The sequence below is a fragment of the Terrapene carolina genome, unplaced genomic scaffold (assembly GCF_002925995.2).
Source record: "Terrapene carolina triunguis isolate 2854851 unplaced genomic scaffold, T_m_triunguis-2.0 Scaffold21, whole genome shotgun sequence".
Lineage (NCBI taxonomy): Eukaryota > Metazoa > Chordata > Testudines > Emydidae > Terrapene > Terrapene triunguis.
In genome coordinates this window covers 5485835-5499033 of record NW_020664372.1, presented here as the reverse complement: position 1 = coordinate 5499033, position 13199 = coordinate 5485835, and the positions used below count along the sequence as shown (strand labels likewise).

Here is a 13199-nt window from a genome sequence, read left to right as displayed (position 1 = left end):
TCCACACACTGATTATGGACTATTGTGTTGTTTTTAATAAATTTATTAAAAGGAACCTTGTCATAGAACCTTGGAACATGTTCTTATTTGCAAATAGAATACTTTATTTAAAACAAGCATGTAAATAATTTTAAAACCTTACAGGCATACCAGGTGACATCAAGGTGAAAAAGACAGTAAATGAGAACAGTCAGAAAAAAAGTGAAAAAAAAGTGCAAAATGGCCAAGCTATGTACAGTGGCACCACAGCAGTTCTCCCATGTTCCCCTTTTCTTCTTGCCCATTCTGGTGTGCTTTGCATGCATAAGCTGTGGATGAACAGGTGCAGACTGATGTACAGGGTACATTTTATTGTTCCATGCACTGTTTATTGCTTGGATCATGAACCAGACAACCCCAGAATTGTCCATTGTCTGCAGAGGCTGCAGGATGTGGTAGCGTGGAGGGGGACTCAGCACGTGGAGCTAGAGCTTGTAGCCTGGTGGCATGACAGTGAGCAACCTCTCAAAAAGTTCCTGGTGCTACACCCTGTCCTCCTTCCTCAATCTCTGGCCATGTTGCACAAACTACACCATCAGTCTCTTCTCCTGCTAGGTTGCCTCACTCTGTCTATAGCCTTCTCTTTTCTCTTGTAATCAAGCTGTTCATCAGCCCTGGCCAGAATTCCTGCATCATTTCATTCCTGACTCTTCTTGCATGTTAGTTGAGAATCTGCTTCCCCAGGCTCCTGGTTCCTTGCCTCTGCCCAGCAGAGGTGAAAGGATCTGCTAAGGAAAATAAGAGCACATTGTCTGACCCAGGTGTGGGTTGGGGAAGACACTATTGCCCTTTTTCCAGGGCTGCAGTACTTCAAGGTCACAGGATATGATATTTTACATGAATTGGATTTATTTTATTCATCTTTCATTCACTGGCCAGTTTAGAAGCTCCTGCAAGCCATGCTTTAAGCCAAGAGACATGATAAATTGACATACTAAAATCAATTAAAATAATAAACAAGTCTCCATATTTTTCCCATTGATGCAGAGGTTTCCTATGAAGAGGATCCTGTTACTATGATTTTACAGTCCTTTAAGGCAAGACAAAGTCTGGAGGACATTGTGGTTCTAGAAGTGCTTGGATAGAAACAGAGCAGCAGAGGAGCGCCATCTGTCTATTCTAAGGAGATTTTTTGGCATCTGGTGTCTGATCACATCTGTGAATGGAGTGGGCTTTTGAACTACAAAGGAGCCATAATAAGTATGCCCGGCTCTGGAATTTAACCAGCCATCTAGAGTTCCTACTCTGTGGGTATGGCTACATAGCCCATGGCAGTGAGCCTCCCAGCCCGGGTTGCTGGACTCGGGCTAGTACTCTAAAACTAGCTGTGTAGGCAGGGCTTTGAAGTTTTGGCTTGGGCTAAAGGTTGGACTCTGAAGTCAACCCGCATCCCTAGGCTTCAGAGCCTGAGCTCCAGCCCAACCCACAATACCAACAGATATGTTTAGAGGTAGTGCAAGCCTGAGTCTGTTGACCTGAGCTGGGAGGCTTGCTGCCAGGAGCTGTGTATACATACTGTGTGAGAAGTTCACATGCATCACCAGCCAGAAATGGGTGCTCTCCAGGGCCATCCCAAAACAGATCCTCTGAATATGGGCCTAGGATGTGCTGCAGCTGCTCTGGCAGCATAGCCTGATCTGGGACTGGCATCAACAACAGGGTTACTTTTGAGGGGTTGATCTAGCAACTGCAGGCACTCTTCTGGTTCTGCCTCTGTGGTTATAAACATCCCTGCTCAGGCCTCTTGGTGTGGTCCCCAGCACCTGATCAAATTCCTTGTAGAAGGGGCAGGTAGACAGGGAGTTCCCTGAGGTGTGGTTCCTGTCCCTGGGTTTGTGATAGGCATTCTTGAAGGACTTAACCCGCTCCCAGCATTGAGCTCTGGGCTGGTGGAGCACAGGTGCTGCCAGCCTCTCCAAGATGCTTATGTACATATGTTCATTTCTTGTGTTCTTGCTGAAACCATGGCTCTTGTTCTCCTCACACCACAGATTCATCATAATCTTTCTGTGTTCCTCTGTCCAGCTAGCAGTATGCTGAGTGTTAGTCTGCTTCTTAGTTGTGGGAATAGCTAATGTGCAATAGGGTTAGCTGAGGAGCTCACGTGAAGGAAGGATTAAATGCCAGGCAGTTGTATTTTAACCAGGAGGTTGCTTCCAGTTCCTGGAAGTCAGGTGGGAAAGTTTGGGGATTAAAGGTTCAGAACACACAGGCCTATGGGATTGTGGGATAGCATTGATGGTCTTTCCAAACACAAGCCTGGTGACCTGGGCTTTGCCTACATCCACACTGCAAAGCTAGCAGGCTTAGACCTGTGCCACAGTAGGATATGGACTCAGACTCGTGCCCCTGGGCTAGTCAGCAGGCCTGCGTCTTGAGAGGCTTCTGGCACCTCTCAGAAGGCTGTGTGTGTGAATGGTACAGGGGGGTTGGGTGTAAAGCTGACTCAGAACCTGGGTTGACTATGCAATGTAGACATACCTTTACAAAAAGCAGAAGCTTCTGGGACAGAGAAGACATGCAGACTGTTTGATACATATCTAGTTAATCTCTGCATTGACTTTCATTGTATGATTCATGACGCATGCTACATGAAAAAAGCTGAGACCTTCTCCTCCAGTAGAGAGAGCTTTCATTGCTGGGATATAGCTATTGATGAGGTAATGGACTATAAGGGTCTGTTATGACCGTTGTGACTATGCACAAGCCTATCTAGGAATTCTCTTTCCGGTTATAGCATAATATTCTTAATGAAACCTAGTTTTTATTGTATTTGAGAAGACAAAAACGTAAATCTATGTCTGGCTGAATGAATTGTTGAATTGCTACGATTGTATACTAAACATGAATTAGCGTCAATATTTTCCTGAAGTCCTGATTTTTAAAAGTTATGATGAGCTAATTTAAAAAGGCACTGATACCTCAATTACTGCAAGATAATTAAATTCTTTCATTACAAGTTGACTTTTATGTAGAGGTACTGGGGGTTGAACTGGTAAAACCTTATTCTCAGAAAAATTGAGGTTTTTTTCTGTTAAAGTAGACCCACGTTTCAAATAAAAGTTGGAGTTTTTTGAGTAGGGGGTGGGTGTTTTCCTTGGATTGCGGAGTATCAGTGCAATTTTTAGATTGGGATTCTTTTTGTAACTGGTTTGTACATCCTACTATGTATGAGCATTGCTGAGACTGTGTACAGTTTTTTAATATCTTTTTTTTAAGGAATCAAAATTTAAAATGTGCATCACCATTGTAGTTCTGAGAAATGTCAGAGTCAATGCAAAAAATGCAATGATGTATAAAGGATAGTTTATACGTTGATGTATGTGAAGTTTTACCAGATAAATCTGCTAATCATCTTATTCACAGCTCATGCAAAATGTAGGAATGTGAATTTAGCATCACAAATTTTTTTCTTATGGTTTGATTTTAAAGTGATCTGAAGTTCTAATTTAGAAAGGTACCGATGCCTCAATTATTATTACAGATAATTTATTTTATTACAAGCTGATTTGTATATAGAGATACTGTTGGTCATTTCTAATATTTTTTTCATACCACAGAATGAGGAAAATATCTCAGGGATGACAAGCTTTCGGGAAGTGCTAGAAAAAATGCTGGTTATTGTTGTGTTACCAGTCAGAAACAGTCTTAGACGAGAAAATGAGCTCTTCTCTTCACACCTGGTTTCCAATACCTGTGGACTTCTTGCTAGTATTGTGAGTGAACTTACAGCTTCTGCACTGGGATCTGAGGTAATAATGATTCTGTAAAATTACCTTTGATATCAGTGTTTTAAAGTATTTGTACATTATGAATGTAATATTTACTGTGATCGCACTTAATGTTTCGACCTGTGTGAAAATTTTTACTGGTTTTACTGCTATTCCTCATACGTGTAGGAAGTCTCTCTCAAACCACTAAAATACTTCTTTTTAAATTGTGTAATCACTCTCTATTATTGAAGTGCTGTTCACGATTAGCCATTTTGTTATGGCTGAAGAATACAGTGTACCTTTCCCAAAATTACAGCAATTACTCTGTGTACAGAATGAATTTTGTGAGAATTTACAAATAATACTATTCAGGTAGAGTTAAAATTAAATATCATCTCATTTAAAAGACAGTTTGGCCACTGTTTCTTCCTGTTCCTGAACACAAGCCAAATAGCTGTTATTGGCTATTAAGGCTTGCATCCTCCTTCCCTTCAACGGCCTCCACCAATTGGTCTTTTAATTTAGTCACCTCTGCCACAAGGGCATTATTTTCTCAAACTAAGTTTCTAACTACCTATATCAAGCCTTGCAGAAGGACTCTCCTAACCTTCTTTTGCTTCCTATCCTGCACAGTATTCATAAGGAATTGTTCAATTTCACCGCAGTCTGATAAGGAGTGTTGAGGAAACCCAAAAGTGCCTCCATTTTGATGGACCTACCCATCCAGGGCCCCTTGGACCTCACAGTGGAGCAACCTGGCCAGCAGATAACTCCAACTCATGGCCAGGAGTTTACAGATTATATCCACTAATAGTAGAACCTTATTAATCAAGCAAGGTTCAGATAACATTTACATGAACTATCAGACAGATAACCATTGATATGATGGGTTAACAAGTACCTTTTGAATACCTCATGACTACATATGGCATTTCAATCATTATCTAGTGTAGCCTTTCATGAGTGCAACATTGTTACAGCTCCTCATCTGAGGAGTCCCTTTTGCACATGCTCCAGCCCACAAAGTTCATCCAGTGGGCAGCTTGACTCACATCTTTAAACTCTCACCAACCTACTCTCCTCCCAGCCATGTCTCGAATGGCAGTATAGCCTACACTAAGGGTGTAAGGGAAGATGTGGATTAACCTCCCCTCCAATTCCTTCTTTCCACTGTATGGCCTGAGTCAGAAGAATCTTCTGTGTCCAAAGCTGCTTCAGTCTTCTTATCTGTTGACATATATTGTAAATAATTCTGTAAATAATAGTGTTTTTATAGTTTTTTTAAGTTGTATAGAGAATTTTTTACCTGCCTTGGGGACTCTCCCTATTTTCTCCCCTTGGAAGAAGGACTGTGCACAGAGTTCCAAGGCTTAAGAACTGTCTCCCCTGCCCCTGCTCCTTCTTGGTCAGCAGTGACTACTAACGCTGCCTTTACTGCCTTAGAGAGGCTCATGTTTCTGCCACATGCAGCATCTGCCACTCTTTCCGACCCCAAACTTGAGAAGGACGAGAGCTTCAACAGAGGAAGCACCTCATGGAAAAAGCCATGAGACCCCAATCAGATCTAGACCAGGAGTACCCCCCTCCCCCCACCCGTACACAGGCCTCTGTCTGCAAGCAGCGCCCCTCCAAGCATGAGCTCTCAGGCTTTTCATGAGAGTGAGGGGCACTGTCACAAATGCAGGATCAGATCTCATGCTTGGGCCCTAAAGACTTGGATCTGCCTACATTTTTTGATCACATATCAATCTCCTAGAACTACGGGCAGTACGAAGGGCCTGCAGTGCTTTCCTCCCACTTCCATGGTCCTGCCCTGTCTGAATAATGTTAGACAATGTGATGACTGTCTTCTCTATAAACAAACAAACAAGGAGTAAAATCTCTTTCTGTATAGAGGTCGTCCACTTATGGAACTGGTGCATCTGGAATTACTCCACTCTTTTAGTGATGTACCTCCTTCATGCACAAAACTCTCTGGCAGACAATTTCAGCAGACACATCTCCATAGACCACGAGTTGGTGATTCACAATTCATTTTCATTGCACCTGTCAGGGGCAGGTGTCGGCAGTCTTACTGAATAGTTAGAACTGGGTTGAGGGCATCAGGGACTGGATCTGGGGACCAAGGGTCAGAGCCAGGAGCAGGGAAGGGAACGCAGGGCTGGAGCAGGATAGGATCAGGGCTAGAGAAAGACAATAGCAGCCAGAGGCAAGCATGGTCACAGCTGTGGGCAAAAAGCATTGAGTAGTTGGTGCCCAGATGCTGCTGAGCTTAACAGGAGGCCTGCTGGCTCTCTTCAGCCAATCAAATGGACCTGTCAATCAGGCAATCCTATCACAACTCAGTTGAGCTCATTAATCAGCCTGGAGGCTGGCCTGGCTAGTCCTTGCGCTCAGCTGAAGTTGTTCAATCATGATAGCACTCAAGTGGCCCAGGCAATTCTGGTTTCTGTACCTCCTGCAAATCTTCACCAATCTTCCCATCAGCATCTAGCCCTTCCCAGATCTGCTGAATCAGGAGAATGGTGGGATCAGATATGACAACCCAGACTATCTCCACATCACAGGCTGGTATTTGGATCGGCATCAGACCTACAGTGTTCATTTTCGGAGTCCAGTTGGACTGTTCTCAACCACAGCAGAAAAGACTCCACCAGAAAATGTTACCTAGCTTAATCAAGGCATTTCTCTAGCTGGGCACAACAAAATCTCTTCTGTCCAAAACTGTGCAGGGATCCCTGGTATTGACTGCCTCCTCACTCTCAAGACAATCAGGCCTTTCTACTGGCTTGCAGCAGGTCCACTTAACAGCAATCAATGCCTTCCACCCTCTGGAGGAGGACTATTGTGTTTTTATTCACCTGCTTACAACTAGATTCCTAAAAGGCCTCATGAGGACCTTCCAAGCACTAATGAAGCCCACACACCAATGGGACCTCAATCTTGTATTCTCAGTACTTACCATACTGTCATTTGGACTGTTAGCTGCATGCTCAGTGTTCCACCTGTCTATGAAGATCACCGTTCTCGTTGCCATCATGTCAGGCAGGAGGGTGAGTGAACTGGGAACTCTCATGGCTGATCTGCAATACACCATGTTTCATAAGGAAAAGGTTTCCTTTTGCCTCCACCTGAAATTCATCCCTAAGGTAATCACCAAGTTTCACATGAATTCGCCTACCAGTATTCTTTCCAAAACCTCGTGCTTCCAGTGAGGGGAAAAAATTTCATTCCCTTGACCTCCGAGGAGCTTTTAACATTTTATTTGCAAAGAATGAAATCAATTAGGAAGTTGTCTAGACTATTTGTCGCTATAGCGAGTGATCGGGCAAGCATTGTGTGCTCAAAGACTCTCTATGTGGATCTCTGGCTGTATCATCCTTTGCTATCAGTTAGCACATCTTCCTTCTCCAGACACAGTGAGGTCCCATTCCACTAGAGCACAGGCAACTTCATTAGCATCTCTTCAGGACGTACTTATATTGGACATTTGTAGGGCAGCCTTTGTGTTCCATCCACAACTTCATGAAGTATTACGCTTTAGTCCCAGACTCTTCTGCAGACCCAGTCATTGGGACAGTAGTATTATACATCTATACTGCTGCATCCTTGTACCCCTTCCTAGTTGAATACTGCTTAGCAGTCACCCACATGTGCAATACTCATAGGGACCAGCACTCAAGAAGAAATGGAGGTTACTTACTTGTAACTGGAGGGTCTTTGAGATGTGTAGTCCATATCTATATTCCACTACTCATCCTCCTTCCCCTCTGCTTGGGATTATGTCTGGATTCATGATAGAGAAGGAACTGGGGAGGCGGTTGATCTGCACCTTCCCTTGTAACCTCAGTACTGAGCATGAGGAACGCCAGGGGCAAGGATGCAGACCAACAGACACTACTTGCAAATTCTCCCTTCTCGTGCACATACAGAGCATGAATACAGTGTCTGGAATACAGATAGGGATCACACACTCAAAGAAACTCCAGTTACAGATAAGTAATTTTCCATTTAGTAGTACAACAGTACTTCCAGAATTTTGCCATATCTATTCTTAAAACAAAAGCTGCAAAAATCAGCTGAACTTTTTGACCCCTTAAGAATGAATAAAGTGATTCATTTGATCTGCTAAGAGTGACAGAAGCGATACATGGCATTAATATATTGTATATCTTTCCTTCAAAAGAAATTTCAAGCGAAATTTGCCATTTTAAAGTTTCTAAAATATTTCCTGCTTAGTTTTGTTAAAAATATTTAGTCAGATATTTTAGACAAATTTGAGAAAAAGATGCAGTTACTATAAATCTTTTTATTTTTAACTAAAGTTGCAATAAAGTCCTCTTTTGTGAGTCTCTGATGTTCTAACACCTGCTTCCTACATTTACTAAGTTAAAATATTTATATAATTGAGATAATTTTGCTTTCTTCCATTAAAACAAAGTATATTCTAGTTGTTGCTTATATTTATTTCTTTACAGGTTGATGGGCTTAACTCCCTTCATTCTGTCAAATCCAGCACAAACCGATTCACTAAAACAAGTCAGGGAAGAAGTTGGAATACTGGTAATGGGTCCCCTGATGCAATCTGTTTCTCTGTGGACAAACCTGGTGTAGTTGTTGTAGGGTTTTCTGTTTATGGAGGAGGAGGAATTCATGAATATGAGCTGGAGGTGTTAGTTGATGATGTAAGTATTGCACTTTACCATCTATTATTTTTGTTTGGATTTTTTTTTAAAGTAGGACATGTATATTTTTACTCTCCAAGATATCAGTGCACCAATACAGTATGTTACAACTTAATATTAGTATGAATATTAGTAGCATTATTCCAAATAAAATCTTAAAATTCTTTGGATTTAATAAATACAATTATAGCACTAAAACATGGAAAGAGAGAAGCTGTGGTAAAGGGAGGTCATATCCTTTCAGCTGAGTTTTATCAGTATATATATATATATATATATATTGTTTCCCACCCTGAGGGGTGGGAATGGCAGCCTATTCGGGGAGGGGAAGTGTGGCGGAGGGAAATCTGAAACAGAATCGTAGTGAGAGTAAAGTTGTTTCCCTTCCTCCTTGCAAATGTGCTCCTTTAACTATGAGTAAAGCAGCAGTTGGCTTCTGAAAGCTGTCCTCCATCTTCCCCTGCTTTCTCAATTAACCCTAATAGAGCCATACTTGGAAGACGCTCAGATGTGCACAATTGTGGGTCAGATATTCCCTGAGTGTGAGAGGATGGTTTTTTTTTTTTTTATTACAATGATGCACTGGGACTCCGGAGTTTTGTGTTAATTCCCATCTGTGACATAGACTTCCTTTGTGACCTTTGGAAGTCACTTACAGCTTTATCCAAAGCCCACTGAAATAAATGGAAGCCCTACTATATATTTCAATAGGCTTTGGATCAGGCCCTTAATCTCTCTGTGCCTCAGATCACCATCTATATAATGAGGGGTAATATTTCCTTTCATCCTTTGGTTTAGATTCTTAGATGTTCAGGACAGGGCTTGCCTCTTACCATGTGTTTGTACTAGCTCCTTGCAGAATGGGTCCCTGATATGTTATGGCCTCGAGGCCTTACTGTACTACAAAAAATTAATCAGTAAATCACCCCAAATTTTTGTTCTTTGCTTTTGTGGCACTCATCTCAGATGCAAAAGCACATGTATTCTGGCCTCTGAATCTGTCCATAGATAATCAGTTCCTACTCCATATGGCATGTAGCCTTCTGGTGATGAGAAAAGGGAGGAAAACACCTAGGAGAGTTTGGGGTTCTGTAGGACAGGAGAAACCAGAGGGAACCCCCAGAAGAAGAGAAACAAAATAATGGGGGATGGGGATAGAGGAGGAAATCTTTTTGAAAGCAACATATACAGAAAAGAAAAAACGAAGGAGGAGATAAAATTGCATAGACAGAAAATTGACCAAAAAAAAGGCAAACAATATACGAGAGTTTGGTCTGGGGTGCAACATGCTACGGAGGGCTCACCTACCAATCTATCATAGAAAATGCTCATACCAAAAAGAAAATCCATAGACTACAGCCAGAGGTAATTCAAAATGCTGCTATGCAGAAATCTGTTTGCAACTGGAATTAAGTCCTTTGCTCCCAAGACAACATATTGTGCAGAAGTATCGTGGCAATACCTTCATTCTAGTGAAGACAGAAGGTGTGATTTGGTGCACCTGTAGTCCTAGTTGTTCACTTTTGGGCACAGAGCTTGGGTTCTGAATGGTAGGAGCATGCAGTTGTGGGAAAATAAATTCTCTGTTTTAGAAGTCACTTTTTATAAGGAGAGCCATAGGTTACATCTACTTTACAAACTGCAGCGGTACAACTGTGGAACTGCAGCAGCACTGTGGTGTATACACTTGCTACAGTGACAGAAGGTTTTTCTGTCGCAGAGGATGTGACATTTTTCATAGCCCTAAGTGACGTAGCTAGGTTGCCCTAAGTTTTTAGCGTAAATGAGCTCTTATTTATTTGCTGAAGGGTTTTTAGCTCTTTAAAAACAGTGGTATTTTTGGTACACAAAGTTACTATGTCAGAGCTCTGAAAGTATAATTATTAGAATAAGTGCATAATCTGAATAGATTGTTACATTTTATACAAATTAAAAATTGATTTTATATTTCCTCAAACTAGAGTGATCATGCTGGAGATTCAACTCATTCCCATAGATGGACATCCTTAGAGTTAGTAAAAGGAACATACACCACAGATGATTCCCCCAGCGACATATCTGAAATTAGACTTGACAAAGTTGTGCCTCTGAAGGTAAATAAAAGGAAAAGCTGTGTAATTCCCCATTTATTGTCAGTAAATGCTGGATTTTTATTCTAAAAATTAAATATTAGAGTTAAATTGGTGTTGAAAAATAGCTGTGGTTCTGTTTCTTATATAGATGTGAAAAGTACATACTTCATTTAAATTTATATTGTTTTGTTGAGAAATAAAAAAACACAACATATCTAGAAAAAGCTGTCATTTCATTAGCTACCCAATAAGTGTCAAGTTCAAATTCTAAAATGAATGAAATCTTATTTTTGAGTGTCAGTGTTCAATAGAATGTAACTTGTGCACTAATTAAAATAGTTTTAGATATATACTGGCAGCTAATTTTCTGGAGTTTCTAGTCAATGGGGTATGTTATCTTTTAGTTATTTTTAAAGAAACCAGAAATAATACAGTTTACGTCACTGTGAACAAAACTTTGAGGGCAGACAAGTTCTGACTTTTACTAGATGCCACACTTTTTTCCACTTAATTTTATTTTTAGAGTATTCCCTTAAGTTGAAAGTTAGTGTGTATAAAATATTTTTCGACCGTGTACTGCTTTTATATAATTGAATAAAATTATATTAAGTAGAAAATGTGCTTTCAACATGAATACTACAAACTATTATGAAACAAATTTTGTGTACCAGTCTAATATTGTATGCTGTTTCTGGCTTTTGTTTTGAAGGAAAATGTGAAATATGCAGTCCGTCTGAGGAACTATGGAAGCCGCACTGCCAATGGAGATGGGGGAATGACCACAGTCCAGTGTCCAGATGGTGTGACATTTACGTTCAGTACATGTAGCCTGAGCAGTAATGGCACAAACCAGACACGAGGACAGATTCCACAGATTCTTTATTACAGGTCTGTGAGCTCTCATGCTTGATTAAAACATTTTTTTTCATAAAAACTTAACATAAATCCATTTATGAGAATTCACAGGAACTAACAAATCTAAGTTAATTTTGTAGAGATAGCAGCTTTGGTTAGAACAATATCTCGCTCTTCCAACTCAATTATGTTGTTTTTAGCTTTTGTTTTATTGAAAACAGCTGGCTTTCTGGATCATAATCTGTCCCTCTCATCCAGGACATTTGGGTTGTTCCTCTCTGCCGTCAAATCTTGGAGGCAGTTTAGACTTGTCCATGAGGCTCTGGTGCAAGGCTACACTTCTGCCCTCATTTCAGATTCTGTGCTCCAGTCTGACAAACATTGTGGTAACTTAGCTCTCCTGCTTTGTCTATTGTTATCCTGGCTTTTAAAGCCAGATTTTGGAGCATCAGTAAGTGGCATTTGTTCTTCCCTCTATCTTTCATGCAGGGTACAACATTTTGAGGGGGATCATTCCTGGAATGGGATCACCCCCTGAGAACTATTCCTCTATCCCGTATTCTCCCCTCCCCTCAAAGAATCAGATTGCATAGTGAAATGAGTCTGTTGTTTATAGAACTTCTGCCTCATTTGCTTTAGAAGTTGAAAGGTGTGTTGAGAATGAGGCAGGGGACTACAGGAAGAGAAAGTGGTTAAGTCCATTGAATGCCACCCAAGAGAAGGCTCTGCCACAGACTTCTGTGTAATACTGGGAGAGTTACTTAAATTAAATTTTTTGCAGGTGGCCACTAACTCTGTTTCTCATTTTCTGGGTGGCCGACTTCAGACACCTAGGGCCTGATTTTGACAACATCTCAATATAGGAATTGTTGTCATTCCCTCTGTGATAAAGAAGTTCTCTGCATCAGAATCAGGAATCCTGTGAGATAGTTGACGGGTCTGCACTTTCAGGGAGTAAAGGGAGAAGCTGAGGATAAGAACAGTGTATCAAAGCTAAATAATTTTTTTCTGTTATTGTTCACCACAGAGTATGCTGGGGAGATACCTAGTCTAGACATGTTTTCTTATCAATTAATAAAAATGAGACATTGTCAAAAATCAAAATGGTAGAAGAGGTGGTACTGGAACAAACTGATAAATAAAATAGCAACAAGTCTCCAGGAACAGATGTTTATCCAAGATTTTGAAGGATCTGAGAATGAAGAAACTAAGCTGCTAACAAAATGATATAGTTGTATTAAAAATCAGCTACTACACTGAGAGATTGGAGGGTAGTAAATGTATCTAATTTTTAAATGGCAGTAAGTGATGTTACATAAGAATGTCCATACTGTAGGGTTACCATATTTAAAAAATAAAAAAAGAGGACACTCCATGGGGCCCTGGCCCCGCCGCTTTCCCATCCCCGGCCCCGCCCCAACTCTGCCCCTTCCCTGCCCCAACTCTGCCCATTCCCCGCCCCTTCCCCAAAGTCCCCACCCTAACTCCCCCTCCTCCCTCCCAGCCACACGGAAAGGGCTGCCCAAGCGCTACCGGCTTCACGGTTTGCCAGGCAGCCTCCAGACCCTGCGCCCCTGGCCGGCGCTTCCCCAGCGCAGCTGGAGCCTGGGAGGGGAAGCGCCCAGCCGGGGGCTCAGGGTCTGGAGGCTGCCCCGCAAACCGTGAAGCCGATAGCGCTCAGGCTTCGGACAGCCCCCATGCCTCCGGACCCTGCACCCCCGGCCGGGCACTTCCCCTCCCGGGCTCCAGCTGCTCTGCTTCTCCCCTGACTCTTCGGCTCTGTTTAAGAGCCGAGCTGCCCGAGCGCTACCGGCTTCGGGCAGCCCCCATGCCTC

General features: G+C 41.9%; 1 protein-coding gene across 1 annotated transcript in view; it reads left to right on the top strand.

The window, feature by feature from the left end:
* The window catches only part of MYCBP2 (MYC binding protein 2), a 407094-nt gene that overhangs the window by 207785 nt on the left and 186110 nt on the right, over window positions 1–13199 (top strand). Inside the window, exons 34-37 of the mRNA XM_026662219.1 lie at window positions 3600–3791; window positions 8231–8437; window positions 10399–10530; window positions 11219–11397. Coding sequence (XP_026518004.1) covers window positions 3600–3791; window positions 8231–8437; window positions 10399–10530; window positions 11219–11397 — 710 coding nt within the window. The remainder of the gene's footprint in view (window positions 1–3599; window positions 3792–8230; window positions 8438–10398; window positions 10531–11218; window positions 11398–13199) is intronic.